General features: G+C 47.4%; 1 protein-coding gene across 1 annotated transcript; it reads right to left on the reverse strand.

The window, feature by feature from the left end:
• Window positions 1–2,548: 2,548 nt before the first annotated feature.
• On the reverse strand, window positions 2,549–13,687 carry LOC124654681. The gene is made up of 11 exons (XM_047193678.1): window positions 13,052–13,687; window positions 12,228–12,374; window positions 11,979–12,133; window positions 11,218–11,505; window positions 10,998–11,125; window positions 9,719–9,836; window positions 9,543–9,635; window positions 7,702–7,770; window positions 7,478–7,583; window positions 5,667–5,717; window positions 2,549–2,663 (listed from the first exon to the last, which is right to left on the reverse strand). Exons 1-11 carry the CDS (start codon window positions 13,437–13,439, stop codon window positions 2,605–2,607), a joined length of 1,602 nt encoding a protein of 533 aa, XP_047049634.1. The 5' UTR covers window positions 13,440–13,687; the 3' UTR covers window positions 2,549–2,604.
• Window positions 13,688–20,857: the final 7,170 nt, after the last annotated feature.

A 20,857-nucleotide genomic window follows, 5' to 3' on the forward strand; every position in this document is an offset into this window, starting at 1 on the left:
AGCTTCGTGTGAAAATAGGTCCCTGGGCGTTGATTTCGTCCAATTCCGAGAATATTTCCTTACTAGGATTTCTGAAACCAAAAAACGACAGAAACAAGAATCGGCTCTTCGGCATCTCGTTAATAGGTTAGTGCCGGAAAATGCGTAAATATGACATAAAGTATGTATAAAACATGTAGATATCATCAATAATGTGGCATGGAACATAAGAAATTTTCGATACGTTGGAGACGTATCACCCGTCGGGTTTACACCTCCCGACACGTTTACTTTGATGAGCTTGTGTTTCCGTTTCAGCAGGTTCCACCTCACGGCAGCGTCGGGACACTGGCTGCGCCCGCGCCCCCTGTAGCGCCCGCGTCTCCTGCAACGCCGGCTGCGCCCGCGTCTCCTGCAGCGCCGGCTGCGCCCGCGCCCCTTGCGGCCCCGGCTGCGCCCGCGCCCCCTGCGGCCCCGACTGCGCCCTCGCCCCATGCAGCTGCACCCCTCGATGGTGTGCTCACCCGTGCTCGGACCGGGACTCGTCGTCCGAACCCGCGCTACACCGACCCCGCGTATGCGTATGCTACCTCTACGTTGGTGCCGTCTCCACTGCCCTCCTCCGCCTGCGCCGCCCTTCGTGATCCGCACTGGCTTGCTGTTATGCGCGAAGAGTTCGATGCTCTCCCGGCGCAACCGCACATGGCGGCTTGTGCCCCGACCCCCTCATGCCAATGTCATCTCCGGCAAATGGGTCTTTCGGCACAAGACTCACCCGGATGGTTCTCTTGAGCGCCATAAGGCGCGCTCGGGTGGTACGCGGCTTTCATCGGCGTGCCGGCGTGGACTTCACCGACACCTTCGCCCCGGTTGTCAAACCGGGCACGAGTCAGCGCCGTTCTTCGGCTTGCGGCCTCTCGAGCTTGGCCGGTTCACCGGCTCGATGTGTCCAATGCATTCTTGCACGGGCATCTCACCGACCAAGTGTTCCGTCGGCAGCCCTACCGGTTTCGTCGATCCCGCCTTCCCGGACCATGTGTGCCTGCTCTCCCGTTCTCTATATGGGCTCAAGCGGGCTCCTCGAGCTTGGTACCGGCGGATGGCGGGCTTTCTTCGACAGCGAGGGTTTCGGTCTACACGGTCCGACGCCTCCCCGTTCGTGTACCACCGAGGTGCCACCACCGCATGTCCGCATACCTCCTTCCGTATGTCGACGACATCATCCCGATCGCTTCCTCGACGGCTCTTCTCGCGGCAGATCACGGCTCGGCACGGCGCCGAGTTCGCCCTCAAGGACTTGGGGGCCCTCCACTACTTCCTCGGCATTGAGGTCGTCCGCACCGCCACCGGGTTCTTCTTGCATCGGCAGACGTATGCGCATGAGCAGCTGGAGCGCGCCGGCATGCTTAACCGCAAGCCCGCTTCCACGCCTGTCGACACGAAGGCCAAGGTATCCGCCGTTGAGGGCTCTCCGGCGTCCGATGCTGCCTTCTATCGCTCCGTCGTTGGTGGTCTTCGGTACCTCACCTTGACGAGGCCGGACCTTCGATACGGCTGTTCGGCGGTGTGCCTTCACATGCACGCTCCGCGTGACACTCATTGGGCACTGGTAAAACGGATCCTCCGCTACATCCGTGGCACCATGTCCATGGGACTCACCCTGACGGCCTCTTCCGATACCAGCCTTGTCGCCTACTCCGACGCCGACTGGGCTGGGTGTCCTGACACGCGTCGCTCTACCTCCGGCTACTGCGTCTACCTTGGTCCCTCCCTGATATCGTGGTCGTCTAAGCGACAACCCACGGTTTCACGCTCGAGCGCCGAGGCTGAGTACAGGGCTGTGGCTAATGCCGTTGCTGAGTGTTCCTGGCTACGACAGCTTCTACAGGAGCTCCACTGCCCGGTTCCGAAGGCCACGATTGTCTACTACGACAATGTCTCCGCGGTGTATCTCTCGGCTAATCCCGTACATCATCGCAGGACGAAGCATATCGAGCTCGACATTCACTTCGTCCGGGAGCACGTCGCCCTTGGTCGTGTTCGTGTTCTACACGTTCCCACCGATCAGCAGTTCGCCGATGTGATGACGAAAGGCCTTCCTACCTCGACTTTTGAGAGCTTCACGATTGTCTACTACGACAATGTCTCCGCGGTGTATCTCTCGGTTTTGTATGTTGCACCTGTAGCATCTCTCTCCCTTTGTATTCACGTAGAGACTAGACCCGGTCACACCCCTGTACCTATATATGTGTCTTGTGCACGATCAATACAACTCATCGTTGCACCAAATCACTTCTACAGGTGGCATGTTCGTCAAGGGATTAACATTGAATTTTCGTTTTTGAAAATCTACCAAAGCTAGGCAAGCGGAGTTGATGTAATTAAACGAAGCTAGGCACAGATCGCAAGGGGACACCTAGACCAGCCATGGCACCGTGGTTGAATTATTGTCTGATGGCCTCAGCGGGCTTCGTCGTCCGTAGAGTACCCGGGAGCTTCCATTCTTAGTGCTTCCTTCATATCCATTACAAAACGCTAAATGAAAGCGCACCTACAGAGTACAGACCCATCCATTGTACAGGACCCACTAGTAGTTTCGTTCCAACTATCCGTTAAAATGAGCTGCTACCTCCTCTCCTTCCTCCTTGTGCTCAACTCCTCATTTGGCGTAACAGAATTCTGACCTGTTAAGGAGAAAAAAGTACACATTATGTTGCCATAGAAAGAGCGCACAATGTAAGAGCATCTCCACTCGTCCCCCCGACGAGGCCCCCGAGCGACGTTTTTTCCATCCGGACGGCGAAATTCGGCCCAGTCGCGCCCCCGGTTCCTCGTTTTCGTCCGGATTTGGCCCTTAATCCATCCGGCGAGCCCACGCCAACCCCGGCCCCCCGGGGCGCGCTCGGGGACTCCGGACGAAACGAAAGCGCGCGAAACGGCGTGTGGACCCGCGTAGTCGGCGACTGGAAAACCAAATCCTGTGATTTTCCCTCCAATTTGCTTGCATTTCCCCATTCCCTCCAATTTGCTTGCATATCCCCATTCTCTCCCGCCGAAATCCCCCAATCTCCTCGTCTTCCAGCTCCAGTTCTCGGCGGCGTCTTCTCGTCCACCACCACTCTCCTCCTCGTCTTCTCGTCCACCACAATGCCGCCGAAGGCGCCGGCGAGGAAGATGCGGAAGAAGAAGACGAAGCCGCCGGGCATGTCGAACGCCGAGTGGGCGGCGGACGAGAAACGGCGCGACGTGGAAACAAGCGCCAGGGCGGAGGCGGCCCAAGACGAACACTTGAGGTTAATCAGCATGGCCTATAGCGGCGGCGTGTTCCCCGGCCAATGGCCGACGCAAGGTACAACAAGTTCCCCGTCTTCCTTCTCGCCTTGCTGTACTCGCCGTCGCCGACCGCCGTGTTCCAAGAGGGCGCCTACGTCCAACCGTCCAAGCCCACACCGTCGCCGCCCGAGCTTGACGTCGGCGTCGGCGGCGGCCTGTTCGAGGGCACCTCGCCGGCCCCGCGACGAGGGCCGCTCGCGTTCGGTGCGATGGCGGCGCCGAACGAAGAGGAGATCCACGAGATGATCACCTCCGGCTCCGCCGCCGCCGCCGCGAGCCCGGGGTTCTTCATGACCGCCGCCGCTGCGTGCCCGGGGTTCTTCACGCAAGAGGAGACGAGGGCGACGGCGGCCGTGGCGGCGCGCAAGGAGCATCGGGAGGATGTTGCCGACGGAAGCCAAGCCGTCGAAGAAGAAGGCGAGGAAGAAGAAGAGCCAACCGAAGCCGGCGCCAACTCCGTCGAAGGGGAAGAAGAAGAGGAAGAAGGACTCGCCACCTGCCGAACCGCGTATCAAATGGACGCCGAAGGAAGAGGAGTGCCTCGCCGAAGCTTGGATGACCGTGTCCACGAACGGCATAATCGGGGCCAATCAGTCGTTCGACACATACTGGTTTCGAGTGAGGCAAGCGTACGAGGAACGCAAGCTCGTCGATCCCTACTTCAACAAGACGAACATGAACGTGTACCGGGGAGACAAGGCAATGGCCACCCATTGGGGGATCATGCAGATGGCGTGCAGCAAATGGCACGGCGTACAGGAGGAGATCGACAAACGGCCGATCAGCGGCCACGACATGGAGCAAAGGGTATGATCCGCCGCCCCTACACCACCGAGGTACATCGTCGTTAGCCGACCCGTATCGCCGTGCTCTTTTTTCCCCGACTGCGCCGAGCTTTGGACATGTACACGGACGACACCGGCCTGCGGTTCAAGTTCCTCAACGTCTACGCCCGCCTCGAGAAGTGCGAGAAGTGGAAGGAAGTTCGCACGTCCCTCTCGAAAAGCAAGACCGAGCGAGTACAACCCCGACGCTCCGCCGGCTTGCGCGGCGGAAGGGCGCCACGAGCTCGGCCGGAAGAAGCGAGAAAGAGCTCAAACGGACGGACAATCCCGCCGACGGGATGCAGGCGTCGATCGACAAGTGCCGGGCCGACTTGAGATCGCACGCCGACGGGAGGAACGACAAGTTCGACGGCAGGTGGCGGGAGATGCTCGCCAACCAAGGCGCCCGGATCGCCCTGGCCGAAGACGACGGTGGCGGCGAAGAAGAGGAACACAGACTTGGCGTTCCTCATGGGCGGCGGCGACATGGAAATGATGGACGAGGAGACGAGGAATTGGTACCAGGGCCACCGCAACGACATCCTCCGAGCCACTACGTCATCTCCGCCGGCTCCTACCTCGTCTACCTCACCATCTACCTCGTCGACCGCGGCTGCTTCGACGTCCACCGCCGCCGCCGCTTCATCGTCGCCCGCCGCAGCCGCTTCGGCGTGTGAGGAAGCTGGTCCGTCGGACACCGCCGTGCCGGCCGGGACCGCCGACGAGCCTCGTCTCCGTGTAATTTCCCTCCGATCGCCGATCCGTGGCTGATCCTTTTGCTCCTTTTGCCGATCAACTGCCCGTACTTGTAGCGCGGGACGGCGATTTGTTTGAATTTAAACTCTATCCGCCGAACTCCGGGTGGACGACTGGAAATATGGTACTCCCCACGACTTAATTTCGTCCAATCCGGCGGTAGTTTCGTCCGGATTTGGGCGTGGGGAGCGCCAACGAGTGGGGATGCTCTAAGTCCCATGTCTGAGTTAAAAACCAAATTTGTTACTTGAGGGAGTAGTACATATCAAGATCAAGAAGACACGTTCCTCTCATGCCGAGATCAGTATTAGGGAGAGCACAATAATACTCTAGTACTCTTTTGTGTGGTACTCCATACAAAATATTCAACATGTAAGTGTTTTTTGAAATCGCATTCGAAGGTTTAGAATTCTCAAAAGCATATAGGAGAGTGTTTGCGCATAATAGCATTTAAAATCCAATATACTCATATTTCACACATCCACATAGCCTTTAATTTGCACCAGGTGCCATTTTCGCCTAATATGTCACCGTTATTTTCTTTTTTGGACCATATAATCGTAATCTAGGGAATATCTGAAGCACAATAGGAAAGACTACTAATTTGAGTGTCTCCCAAAAGACTAGGCATTTGACAAGCACAGAAATTAGACAAAACAATCTATTTTTGTTATTTTAAACATGTGCTCATTTCTATTTATTGTACAAACATCACAGGACGGCATACATACTTCACAACAGAATAGAGATGCAAACAAAGCAATTGTAACTTGCCTGGGCTCACTCGGTGAGGTGAGTTCCTGGGTCGAGTGACCACACACCCAGCTACACAAATAAATAAAACAGAGTTAAAGCAAATGTGTTGCAAAGATCAAAAAACAGGGCAAGTATTTTGTATCCACGTAAATGAAGTCAATCACACATAAAAATGCAGTTTTGCATACACACTGTTTCTAGGTGTAGGAGGATGATATATAGTTTGGCAACTGCTCAAGAAAATCTGCAAGCTATGCCTACTTATTTCTACAGCAACCTTTTTCCAAGCTGATCTCGATCCACAGTTGGTGATCCAGTGCATCTCGAGAAAAGTCATAGATGATATGAATGCCTTTCTGTGTCCTCTGTTCTCAGCAGAAGAGGTGAAAAATATTCTGTTTATGATGGCCCCCAACAATCCTGGGAATTAACGGTTTTAAACAACAGGTTTTACCAAAAGCATTGGTACCTAATTGGTGACACCATCACTAAGGAAGTTCTTGGCTTTCTAAATGCTGTTCTGGTGCCACAATAGGTGATAGGGCAGTGTTGGTCCTCATCCCGAAGATAAAAAAATCCTCTGTCTCTTACTCAATTTCAGCCAATTTCTTTGTGCAATGTAATATGTAAGACCTGTTAGAAAACTCATACAAATAGACCGGATGGTTCTGGATGATATTAATTGACGAACAGAGTGCATTAGTGCCCAGCAGGTTAATACCGACAACGTTCTCATGGCTTACTGATGTATCCACTATCTGGAAAGAAAGAAGGGCATATCTGGAGCTTGAGCTATCAAGATTTTATAAGACCAAAGCATATAATTTGCTTGAATGGGATTATCTTGAGTAATTAATGACAAAGATGGGTTCTGCCATAACACGATAGCACAAATCATGGAGTGCGTTCGTTCTGTCAGAGCCTCAGAACTTAATGGGCTCTAAGAGTTCCTCACCCCACTCGAGGAATATGGCAAGGTCAGAACTGATGGAACTGCTAATGGACAACAAGCCATTTAGCCCTACTTATTTCTTTACGTGATAATGGTTTGTCCTGCATGTTGAAATACGAGGGTCTGCAGTATTTGTTTGTCCAAGTGAGTTCGTATTGTCATTCATGCCCATGGAATTCCCCAGCTGAGTAATGGAGGAATACAATAGGAATAGGACCAGTTTGTTCACATAAATAAGTCTGCAATCTTTTTCGGTGCTAATTGTGATTAGGTGCTAAAATAAGGATCTGGGCCTTCCGACGGCTTTGGATAGCTAGACAAAGGAGGACTGCCTTCAAGAATAAAGGAACCTGACTTCCTGATGAAGAAGAAATTGAGTTCTGGCAGAAGAGATGTGTTGCTAAAATCTGTCGCTCCAGCTTAGTTAATTACTCGATAAGCTGCTTCCGTCTGAGTAATCATACTTTCGAGAAGATCAGAGGCTGTGTCTCCAACTATCGCTGCCGCATTGTGTGCCTCAATTTCTTATAGCAAGAAGAGCAAGGGAGGTAAGAGGATAAAGGAGTACTGTGGTCGCTGTGGCACGCCCCACTGGTCTGCAGATGACCCACTGGCCACTGCTGCTTGCTTGAAGCTTTGGGAGCAGGGAATGGACAAGGGAGAGCAGGCTGACGTGCTTAACTATGTCTGTTTTTCTGATAATCTAACATATTTAAATATTTTTGTGTATACATATCTATTGTACATACATACTCCTACTTTTTTGGTCCCAAATTATACTATACCCATGGAGAAATTTATATACTCCGTACTTGAAACATGGAACAGAAAATATGGATCATCTTTAAATAAGACTTGGCTGAGAAAAGATGTATACCTGGTAGTGGCATACAATATGGTACACAATATTCACCGTCGTCAGATACATTCACAGTTAATACTTTGACTCTCCTAACATTCCTACGCGTGCAGTATACCTGAATCTGTAAAGCCAACGAGACATATTTCTCAGTGACAACATTGTGCTAATCATGGTTTAATATAAAAACACGAACGACACAGATAAATTAAATCACTATTAAAATAAAAAAGTAAGTTTACCTTCAAATCCAGATCAGAATTAAGGCCATCTCCACTCTTCTCGATTATGCTCAGCAGCATGTTTTCCAACTGATAAACAGCAGCAAGAAATTAAAGGGAAGAATAACACAAAATAATACTCCATTCATTTGAAAATAGATGACATTTCACAGTCGGACACAATATTAAGTGTGAGTTGGCACAAGAATAAAACATGAGTGAAATGTCATTATTTCAAGCAAACGATATCAAGAAAGTTGCAGGTGATGTTGAAGACAAGAGCAGCAAGTATTTCCATATGAAGGCAAGCTGGCATGAAAAGAAAGATAGAATAAAGAAACTGAAATATGCAGATGGGAATTGGGTGGACAATGCACAAACATCCGAATTGATGGTTTCAGATTTCTTCAAGGTGCTGTACACCGAAAACCCTGATGTGAACCCCAATCAGCTGCTAGCACTCTTTGTGCACAAAGTCAATGAGTATATGAACATGTCCTTATGAAGAGAATTGTGTGATGGCAAAATACAAGATGCTCTGTTTCAAATAGATCTCATTTAACACTAGAACTGGAGAAAATTTTATATTTCTGGTCGAGGTCCAGAGGTTGCCCATCATGCTACCATTTGGTGCACCAAAGCCCTGGGCCTTCTATCTGAATTACGCAAAAAAAGAAGCGTGGGAGCTTGCCCTCAGAGGAAACCTTCAGGAAACTGCTACCAGGCGTGCTCACTCCTTGCATTTGTCACTGAAGAGACGAGATGCAAAATAACAATGACGATTTGGAGATCATGGGACTTGGAGTTGGAGAATGATATTATCCATAACAAAAGTTGAGTCTTCAGTGTCATCCTTAGTCCTTTTTCTGCAGAGTTAACTGGAAAGCATCTATCTAGATTGTCACAAATCAGAAGAGCAGCGATAGAAAAGGGAAACAACCACTGTATGTGGGAGGTAACATGGCAGATGAAACAACAGACTGAGTTCCTAGGGTCATGGAAAGGTCCTTTGTTGAAGCCACGGGTCAGGGAAGTGTGGAGATGGTTGCAAGGAATCATGAAGGAAATGTGATGCCCACAATAGGGCAAAATATTCAGTTGTGCGCAAATGCAAATGAAGTAGAGATTGCTGCAGTAGTTGTGCAGGTTCGACACCTGACCAAACTCCGTGCAGGGTCGATTGTCATCCATACTGACTCTGCTTCCTTCCATTCACTGCCCAGGAAAACAGCACATAGATCATGATGGTGTGCGATTAGCATTGTTTTTAAGGCTGTAAGACGCTAAAGCAGGCAAAATTTCCAAGGCACTGCCAGGGCACCTTATTGCCCAAACGTCCTTAGCCAGACGCCTTAAAAGCCATGATAATTAACAGGAGGCACATGAACTGCTGAAGTAATTCTCGGAGTGGAGAACTAGCAAAGTTTAAAGAGGGGCAAACAGTGCACACGAACTGGCAAGTTTAGCCAGAACACAAGGAGATGCTTTCCACAAGTAATACCACTGTTATTTGGTCTATTCCCTTGAAGAAAACCATTGCCTTTCTATGTAAATCTTTCTTTTCCAAACAAAGACACTAAGTTGCCTCTTTTTCCTCCCAAATCAAGGCATGCAAGCACATGAACCGTTAATTGGGAAGGGCAAGCATCAACAAGAGTTAATAAGCCTTTTTCTTCAGAAGATCAATGAAGGCCAATATAGGAACACCAAAACTGAATAGGAACTGAAGGATACATAGTTTGAATAAAAAATGAAAAGGCAAGACATAATGCACATAATGCACTAAATTGCAAATGTCACATACATATCATATATATTCATTCTACCTAATCCTAACAATAATAAGCACATAATGCACTAACCTCCACAGTAGTAGGAATACTTTTACCATTGATACATTCAATAACGTCTCCAATTCGGATTCCACATTTTTCGGCAGCAGAGTCTCCAGACACCTGAGGTTGGATTGCAATACATAATCCTTAGTATGAACGACAAAACAAGCAAACTCAGGAAAGCAAGGGCAAACAATATGTACCTCTTGAACAACAAGACCCTCATCAACCCCGCACACTACCGATATCTGCTCAGCATGAGCAGGGTTTAGAAGGCTGATGGCATTAAATTGCAATCCAAGGTGCGGACGAGGGATGCGCCTATGCAGAAGAAAGATTAAATACATTTCAAACATGTAAACATGAGCACATAAGTGTTTCTAAATAAACAATTCTGGTTAAAATCATCTACCCAACATGTTTATAAATTGTCAATACCATACTAGATCAAATAACGAGTCGCGGTCTCCTCACATTGCACTTCGTAAGGGTAAGGCTTGCCACTAACACCTTCCCCAGACCCCGCACAGTGCGGGAGCTCTCAGCTCTGGGTACTTCCTTTATACTAGATCAAATAATTTGACATGAATAGCATTCTAACAAGCTCAAAGAGGGCATGCCATAACCATATATTCAAATAAGAAACAAATTTCCTTAAAATCAACACCAATAAAGTTATCAGAAAACCTTTGTCCTTTACATCTTAGTGTTGATACCTCACATACCTAGAAATATGATTGCGATTCATGGAAAAGGATTATGGAAGTTAAGTGGAAACATAGATTTCCACCTAATTTTCTTTGTGCGTCTTTTGCTATAAATACGATCTCTATGTGTCACACTACATGTCCTTCTCAAATCCTCGCCACTCAGCCATCAATATCGAGAAAAATGACATCACCTTAAAATATACTTGTATAATATATACTTGTTTTTTTTTATTAAAAGAAGCATATTTTATGAAAGTGGTGGTCAAAGTGTAATCTTGGAGACCACATCAATTTCCAAAACAGCAGATAATGAGACATAAAGGGAGTACTGATGACACATGAAAGCCAGTAGTGTTAACCACTGGCACCCATTTCCTCCATAAAGATTTGATGATGAATCATTGACTATCTTGGTTGTTGTGGTTCTTCTTTGATTGTTTCCACCTAGGCTTCACCAAGATTCCACCCCTAGCCTACTTGTACATGATTTTTGCTTTTATGTGTTATTGAACAGAAATCTAGTAAACATAGTCATTGTAAAACATATAAGATGTTAACCTAGGACTCATCAAGGTTATGTCCCTAGCCTTACTTGTACATGCTTTTAGCTAAATAAATATATATGGATTCAAATATAGCAATTGTAAAATATGAAAATAAACAGCATGGGAAAAGAGAAGGAAAAAAAAAGATAAAACAGACCGGTCCAAAAGAAACAGGCAATAAGAATGAATCAGCTCGATAATACAATAGAGCTGTTAAGGAAACATACCGGAAGTTTCTCCACAGATGAAAGCACTTGAGTAGAATTGATGAAGGTATGAAGGACGCTCTTGAATAATTGCAGATCATTCCCACAACCTTCCCGTCTAAGTCAACGACAGGACCTCCTTTATCATACTACAACATTTGAATAGATAATATTGGAAGATACATTCAAATAAAGCATTACAAATACATTAGCTATAACTTCGAGTGGAATTTACGTATACCATACGATCTCGCTGTGGCCCTTGAATGTACATATGGTGATGCCGCTCACACTTGGTTGGGTTTGAATATTCCACTCTACCATGATTTATCAGTAAATCGGAATGTTTATCTCTTCCAAGCTCAAAAATGTCTTGAGCACATTCCACATTATCACTATAAGAGGGTAAGGATAACTGAACAGATTGATCCTTTTCCACTCTAATTCTCAAGAAAGCAAGATTGTAGTGCTTCTGGTAGTAGAGCAGGTCACCCTCTACAGTGATGTAACCCCGCAAGTGGACATTAACCTACAAAAACAATTGTCAGTTAATGACTAGCACTGCACACCATAACAGTCCTCTCGACGGCACATGTAAAAAAGTTTCTAGACAAGTAAACATAATCCATGAAATTTGCAAGTAGCTACAATACATGAGACCATAGTAGAGAATTATTTAATACTCCCTCCGTTCCTAAATATAAGCCATATAGTTTTTGGCACGGAAATTAAGAAACACACATTTAGGAAAAATTATACCATGTTTGGCTAAGATTAACTCTAGGCAATTAAGGTGAGCTAATAGAAGACTTTGCATAAGCTAAGGAAACATAATCGAATCATTAAAAATGTTGTCCATACAAGTGGGGCAACGTAGTAAACATATTCTGAAATTTTTCTCAGAAAACTATATGGCTTATATTTAGGTACAGAGGGAGTACAACTTAAGGCGGAACATTCTTAGGTTAGACTAGAAGCAAAGAAATCAACCAAACAGCTAACCTTAGCATCAGAAGCATACTGGTCTTTGCAAAACCAAGGATCATGTGTTGGATGCTTTGTGCGAATAAGAAGTGCCGTCGTCACAACGGTACCAGTTCTGCTCTCATTATCGAAATCAATCCAGAAACCAGAACACTGTGCTAGCGGCTCACCATCTGCAATTTCATACATATACATATATATATATAGTAGCGTCAAGTTTTTGACGACAATGTCCAAAATAGAGGAAATGGGAAGATGTTATAATACCAATCGAGGATGAAATCCCAACGACAAATTGAGCCGCACGAAGCACCATCTTCCTTGCAGGCTCACGGATGTGAAGAAGCGTCGAATCATCGACCAGGAAATTTGGAGGGTGATCGGCATAAAGCGTGGGCAATTCATTATGCCGAACTACAAGCAGAGCAACACGCAGAAAGTAAATTCGTAGGTGTAAATTTAGATTTTTGGGCTTGAATATTTTTTTCTATAGTTGGTTAGATGGTACTCCCTCCGTCAGTGGCGGAGCCACACATGAGCTGTGTAGTCAAATGACTACACAGTTTTTTGCTATACAAGGGAGAAATCATGTGAAAAATAATGAAAAATTCATATAAATACATGTATTTTGACTACACAGTTTTGAATTGACTACACAAGGTTGAAGTCCTGGCTCCGCCACCGCCTCCGTCCCAAAATGTAAGGCGTCTAAAGATTGATCAAAAGTCAAACCTTGCTAACTTTGACTAAATATTTAGGAAACAATATTTACATTTACAATACCGAATGGACATATCAAGAAAATATACTTTATGGTCAATCTACTGATGATTATTCAGTATTGTAAATGTTTATATTTTTTTATATAAACTTGGTCAAACTTAAGAAAAATGTTGGTTTTTGACTAATCATTAGGTGCCTTACATTTTGGGACGGAAGAGTATATGATTAGCAAAGAAAGTAAACACCAATATGCAAAAAAAAAATATGATTTATGCAGCATCGCAAGGATGTTGCATTTGTTGGTTAGATGGTATATGATGAGTAAAGAAACTTGGAAATATGTCGAGAGATGATTGAGGGGCACACACCTACTTTTTGGTAGAACTGCCTGTAAACCTTGGCTAACTCGCTGTCGCAGTTGGTTTCCTCGGGCTTGTAAGGCACGCGAATTGGAGAGCTGACTGCAGATGAGCCGCCATCGTCATCATCATCATCGTCCATCCAACTTAGACTTTCCTGGCTGTGCTCGAGGATGCTTTTCCCTTTCTTGGACCTCTCCGGTGATACTCTCCCACCAAGCTTCCTTTTCCTGCACCCATCCGCCTCGCCGGCCCCATCAAGCTTGGTCCTTGCCGATTGGGACCTCGAGCGGGTCGTCACCCCCAACGTGGGTGCGGTGGTTGAGGTCCCGCGCCTGTTCCGCTTGCTGCCGGGCGCAAGGGTTGCCCTGGATTCCAGAGACCCCGTCGACGGCATTTCTTCCCCTCGACCTGGTTTTCCTGGATCCGGAACCCTCCCCTTGTCGTCTGACGGCGAGCGGCAGCACTGACCCTCCGGGCGGCCGGCCGTCGGCGCTCTCACGATCCAGAAATCAGTATAGCGTTGCTCTCGACTGAGTTCTGACGGCCGGCGGTCTACACTAGCTCTAGCATTGCAAGTTCCGGCCAAGGACGAGATGGATGTTATGCGGGATAGAGAAGGACGAGAAGGCTAACCATCAGTCCAAGCGGCCACGCTCTAACTCCGACCGCCGCCGCCGCCGCCCGCCGCCGCTCCGCCTCACTCTCTGCTCTGGTCTGCCACTTCTCCACGAGACAACAACAGACTAACACTTTCTATATCTGGGCCGCACCGAGTTTCTTGCCTGGCCCGTGACCGTGAGGGATGGCCTGCGTACCTTCACAAGCTCTGGTGCTAAGATTTTCTGGAAAAAGTAGTGTAACTAACGTTAATGCTGTTGATACGGAGAAAATTTGTAACTGAATCACGGATGGTATTTCATTAGAGCATCTTGATCAGATGGTAGGTGTAAAAAACTATCATATACTTGAAGAGGTGGTGTAAAATTCGGTTACATCTCCAACCGCTTCAGGTATCAACACGGACTGCTTCATATATATCATAGGCAACACAGAGCAATAAATCCTATAGCGAATAGCTATAAAATTTGTCGGATTTTATTAATTCTGTGTAGCCTAGAATATAAATTACTAGTTCACACTGAGATTTTACACTATTGTAGTATACATTATTGGCTACCTCTATAATTTTGTTTTGATTTTTTATAAAACTTTAAAAATATATTTCTTACACTTTAAATATAAAGAGCTACATATAGCTTGACCTTTAAAACACCGCGCTCGATTAGATTACGAAATAGTAGAGATTGGGGACTCCGGCAATCCAGCTTATAGGGTGATGAGCGAGGCAGCAGGCCGCGCCGCCCCCATCGCCGAAGACCCTCCTTCATGGTAAAATTCGGTACAGGGGATGATGGCGGCTCTCATGGTTTTGAGGAGGAGAGATTTGATGATGCTGCAGCGGATGCTGCGCCGGACACGGCGAATATGGAGGTAGATGGACATCCACCGGCACATGCTCAGGGTACTTCAGCGGTGCCGGCTGCGCAGATGGCTCTGACTCCATTCAACTATTCACCGAGGACGGACAGAGGTCGTCAGATTGTGGCTCGTGCCAAGGCGGAGTCTCCTCACCTAGTTGCTTCGCCGCCTTTGCTCTCTCGGTCTTCTTCTCCGTCCAGGGTACGGACGTGCATGCAGGGACGGACTCGGCCGACTTCTTCTTCTGCTCCTACGCCTTGTTCGCCACGCACGCCACAGGGGGTGCCGGATCCGTCTTCTACCTCGACACAGACGGAACCGGAGGGTGGACGGGACGCGCCACTACCTTTGGCGCAGCCTTTCCCCGTGTCTCCGTCGGGGCACGAGGTGTCGCCGGTTGGGCCGCAGCCGTCCACGCAGACACAGCAGCCGGCTATGTCAGCCACGCAGCAGCCGGCCTCGATGGCATCGCTGCAGCAGGCGTCGTCGTGGGCCGCGCTGCAGTCCTCCACGGCGCCGGCCAGGGGGTCCACGCAGGGGCAGCACCTGCCCGTGGTCACGGAGCTGCATGCCACGACGGCTACGCCGCAGCACGCGGCTTCGACGTCTTCTCTGCAGCTGGCCGCGGCGGAACGGCAGGAGTCGTCCGAGTCGCGTGGGGCTGACGCGGACCTTGAGGAGGTGCCTCACGCGCCTTTAGCTCTGACCTCTCGGGCAGTCGGGCCGCTCGGGCCACCTGCGCCGCCTCCACGGGCGGAGGAGGCCTCTGCGTCCACGCCATCTTCACCTTTGGACAGGGGCTCGCCGCGGTTTGGCTCGGTACAGGGGGCTTCACCGACATCTTCCCCTGTAGAGCCGGACTCTGCGACCGTTTCGACGGTTTCTTCCCCGCGTTCGGCTTCACCTTCGCCGGTCTCCACCTTGCGGCAGCCTCCTCCCGCCGTCCCTCCTCCCCGTCGTTCAGCCCGACGGTGAGGCGGAGTGGGAGGTACGCGCTTGCGGAGGATGGGTCGGGGGCGACGGACGAGGATGTCATGCAGCGAGCCATGCGACGCAAGGCGGAGATAAACCTCGACACGGATGGTACGAAACAACCTTCCAAGTCTTTTACTTCTTTTTCGGATTCACGTATTTCTTCTAATTTGAGTAGTCTCGGGGTCTCATTGGGTAATACATCTGATGAGATCTCGGTTTCGGCTAATGTGTTGAGACAGACGGAACTTGACCGTTTAACGGTTGTTCCGAACGTCTCCACTGGGCTTGAAACTTCCGTGATAGACGATGATGAAGAGGATGACATCCTAGATGGTCAGCTTCTCTCGACTATCATTGGTAATATCTCGAAGTTGACTTAGAACACTCGGAGCTTAGTTCAGTCTATGATCTAAAAGCTTCAACACGAGGTTCTCGGTCTTCTCTCGGAAAGAAGTCTCGTAGATATTGCAAGAGTTCTAAATCTAAAATAGTTTCTCAATGAATGGCATGTTTCGGAATAGCAGGGGTCTTGGTGACTTGGCTAAGCATTCTCACATTGCCGACGATTGTAGAGATTATGATTTAGATTTTCTTGCAATATCAGAGACGGGTAGGCGGAATTTCTCACAGAGTTTCCTCGACCGTTTATAGGCGGGATTAACTTTCAGTGGTTTTCTCGCCCGCCTCGTGGTAGGTCTGGTGGTATTTTACTTGGCGTCCGCATAGACACAATGACTGTTCTAGCTAATTCTGAAGGAGAGTATCACATTAAACTCGACATTCAGAATAAGGCTGACGGTTTTATATGGAGTCTGGTTGCCATGTATGGTGCTGCCCAAGACGCTTTTAAGGCTGACTTTTTACGTGAGTTGGTAAATCTTACTAAAGATAATCCCTATCCGATTTTGATCGGTGGAGATTTTAATTTATTAAGATTTCCTCATGAAAAAAGTAAAGGTCTTTTTGATGGACATTGGCCTTTCTTGTTTAATGCTGTCATTGATAGCCTTGACTTAAGAGAGGTGTTTATGTCCGGTCGACAGTTTACTTGGGCCAACAGCTTGCCTGAAGCCACATACGAAAAGCTAGATCGCGTGTTGATGGATACCGAATGGGAAGATAAATACCCTATGGTGTCTGTCCGTGCACTAGAATGTATTGAAAAATTGTCTGACCATGCTCCTATCCTACTAACCACTGGTAATCCCCGACCTGTTTGTAAGCGGCCTTTCAAATTTGAACTTGGCTGGCTACAGAGAGATGGGTTTCATGAGATGGTTAAGAAGGTTTGGGAAAGGCCGGTTGGCGGTAGCACTCCCATTTTGAGATGGAATAATAAGATGCGCGCAATGCGCGTACATCTCTCTGGTTGGGCTGCCCATATGACTGGCATTCTTAAGAAAGAGAAGGCTCGCTTATCAAATTTGATTGATGAGCTAGAGGCGGTTGCTGAGGTAAGACCGTTTTCTCCGCATGAGATTGAACTTAAAAATCAGTCCAATGCGCAGATGGCGAGTCTCCTTCGCGAAGAGGAGCTCAAATGGTATCAACGTTCCAAAGCCCAATTCATTTTGGAAGGAGACTCAAATACGCGATATTTCCATGGTATTGCCAATGGGAGACATCGGAAAAAACGTATTCACTCTCTTACTCAAGATGAAGGGTTGATTGAAGGCCATGAGCAACTCAAATCTTACATTACTAATTATTATAAAGACTTGTTTGGTCCTCCAGATGAAAGCTCATTTTCTCTAAATGAGGACTTAACAGCCGATATACCCCAAGTTTCTGTTGAAGAAAATGGCTTACTAACTGCACCTTATTATGAGGAAGAAGTGCAGAAGGCTATTTTCCAAATGGAATGCAACAAAGCACCGGGTCCCGATGGTTTTCCAGCGGAGTTTTATCAAACTTTCTGGGATACAATTAAAGCGGATCTTCTAGATTTGTTCAGTGCTCGCATATTGGACAACTAGAACTATTTCGTCTAAATTTTGGTGAAGTAATCTTGTTACCGAAAGTTAATGAGGCAGAAAGGATTCAACAATATAGACCTATTTGCCTCTTAAACGTAAGTTTCAAGATTTTCACGAAAGTGGCCACCATTAGACTTAATACGGTTGCGGATCATGTCGTTCAGCCATCACAAACTGCTTTCATGCAAGGAAGAAATATCCTTGATGGAGTGGCGGTTTTGCATGAGACAGTACATGAGATGCATACTAAGAAATTAAATGGGGTTATTTTAAAATTAGATTTTGAAAAGGCATGTGACAAGGTCAAATGGTCTTTTCTTCAACAGACACTCAGGATGAAAGGTTTTTCTCATGAATGGCGCGCTTTAATTAATGATTTCGTGTATGGAGGTAGTGTGGCTATTCGGGTTAATGATGACACCGGCCATTATTTCCAAACACGAAAAGGGTTACGCCAAGGGGATCCGTTATCACCAATGTTATTCAACATTGTGGCGGATATGCTCGGCTATACTCATTGAGCGGGCCAAGTCCGATGGTCGATTGAAGGTGTGATTCCACATCCGGTTGATGGTGGTTTATCTATCCTTCAATATGCCGACGATACAATTCTGTTTATGGATCATGATCTCGAAAAAGCTCACAACCTGAAATTAATTTTGGCGGCTTTTGAGCAGTTGTCGGGTTTGAAAATCAATTTCCATAAAAGTGAATTGTTCTGTTTCGGTGATGCCCAAGATGATACAGCTCTTTACACATAGTTGTTTGGTTGTGGGCAAGGCCAATTTCCTATTCGCTATTTGGGTATTCCGATTCATTATCGGAGACTTACGATAGCTGAATGGAAAATAGTTGAAGAAAGATTACAGAAGCACCTTAGTAGTTGGAAAGGTAAATTACTCGTCCCCGGGAGGAAGATTGGTACTCATTAATTCGGTATCGACAAATATGGTACCGTATATGTTATCATTCTTCCTATTGCCAAAAGGAATTCTGCATAAACTCGATTATTATCGATCTAGATTCTTTTGGCAAGGGGACAGTGAGAAAAAGAAATATCGACTGGTTAAATGGAGTATAGTTTGTAGTCCCAAAGATCAAGGTGGGCTTGGAGTTCATAACCTGGAGGTCAAGAATTCAACTCTGCTGGGTAAATGGCTTTTTAAGCTTCTTACCGAGGATGAGATTTGGCAAACTATTCTTCGGAGAAAATATATCGGCTCCAAGACTTTATCCCAAGTGGTTTGGAAACCAGGGGATTCACATTTTTGGGCTGCTCTAATGGCGACAAAAAATGTCTTTTTTCGTCATGGAACTTTCTCAATTAAGAATGGAACACAGATACGGTTCTGGGAAGATGCTTGGTTAGACAATGCACCTCTAAGTGAACAGTATCCTGCGTTGTATAACATCGTTCATCGCAAAGGAGATACCATTGCTACAGTAATGGCTACCTCTCCACCAAATGTGACGTTCAGACGAGTTTTGCTAGGACAGAGGCTATTGGCATGGAATACCTTAATTCAAAGGCTGGACGATATTAATTTATCACCTGGTCCAGATGAATTTCGGTGGAACCTACATGTAGATGGCTCTTTCTCGGTCAAATCTTTATACAATGCCATACTTCATTCTGACTTACCAGTTGATAATAATAAGAAAATTTGGAAGATGAAGATACCGTTAAAAATAAAAATATTTGGATGGTATCTTCGTCGAGGTGTCATCCTCACCAAAGACAATCTTGTTAAGCGGAATTGGCAAGAAAGTAAGCGATGTGTTTTTTGTCATCATGATGAATCTATTAAACACCTCTTCTTCCAGTGCCGATTCGCGAGATCTATTTGGTCGGTCATCCAAGTAGCGTCTACCTTGTATCCTCCGACTAGTGTGGCCATGTCTTTGGCAATTGGCTTCATGGTATAGATTCAAGGTTCAAGTTGCTTCTTAGGGTGGGGGCGCTAGCAGTTATCTGGGCGCTGTGGCTGAGTAGGAATGACAAGATTTTTAATAATAAAAATTGCTCTTTGTTGCAGGTCATCTACAGATGTACAGGTATTCTCCGTTTGTGGTTACCTCTTCAGCGCATGGAGAACCGCGACCTATTTACGGAGGTCTGTACACGGTTGGAGGATACGGCGAGAGATACTTTTTCCCTACATGGGTGGCAGCATAGTCTACGGATTAAAGCCCCTCCCACACCTTAGGCGTTATATGATTCATCGTTCCGATATGTATTCCGCCTAGTTTGCTTTTTGTTTGACATCTTTTCTGGACGTAAAGACTCATAAACGGCTGTGTGCATCCTAGTTATGCAGAGGCTGGATGTAATTGCTTATTATAAGTAATAAAGCATCCTTTATCGAAAAAAAAGTATCAACACGGACTGCTTCATCTCCATCTCCACTAATAATAATAATTATTATTATTATATAAAAGGTCCCAGAAGGGGGCAGATCCATTAAATCTGAACCAACCAAAACAGATCGCATGGTCTAGATCAGCCCGGACGGACAACCGGACAACCATCTCCAATCGTTACGTTAATTCAACAGTCCCGACGAATCTGCACTAACGCATCTCCAAATAAAACAGTTACCAAAACGTGCCCACCTTCATCCCGCACGAGGCACGACCGTCGCCTCGCAGCTCCCCGGCCGACCTTCATCCCCTGGCCGATCTTCACCCGCACGACCGTCGCCTCGCAGCTCCCCGGCCGACCTTCGTCCCCTCGCCGATCTTCACCCGCACGAGCATCGCCTCGCAGCTCCCCGGCCGACCTTCGTCCCCTCGCTGATCTTCATCCGCACGACCGTCGCCTCCCAGCGCCCTCGCCGACCTTCGGCACCACGGACTGTCGCATTCCAGCCCTCGCCGACGGCCGGCCTTCGCCAACGACACTAGCGACAGCGCCGTCGCCATACACATGGCAACTCGAACTGCTCAATGTCCATCAACTCACCATGGTCAATAGCTAGACCGTAGTTGCCGCCAACCGTCGCCAGCAAGTCCTTCAGGAAGGACACCATCGCGGATCATCACCAACGAGATGTCACCGCCGACACCATCGAGGACGCCGCCCAGCACCGGCCGTCGGCAGCTGCTCCTCCAAGTCCAGCTGCTCCAAGGAGGCTGCCTCACATCCCTGCGCACGCGGCTTCACATCAAATTTCAAGGTACCAGAATGAAATAGCAATGTACAACTTACATCAAAGAGAATTAAATCTTGTGAGTATTAGAAAAGCACTGTACCATTTAATCATATGACAATTTGTACGTAACAAGCTATCTTGTTGAATGAATGACAGATGAAGCTAATTCCCCTCAGTGTTGTCCAATTGAACCACCTTTCCTTCACATTCTGAATCTAACCAGAATTATA

Source organism: Lolium rigidum, chromosome 5 (assembly GCF_022539505.1).
Source record: "Lolium rigidum isolate FL_2022 chromosome 5, APGP_CSIRO_Lrig_0.1, whole genome shotgun sequence".
NCBI classification, from domain to species: Eukaryota; Viridiplantae; Streptophyta; class Magnoliopsida; order Poales; family Poaceae; genus Lolium; species Lolium rigidum.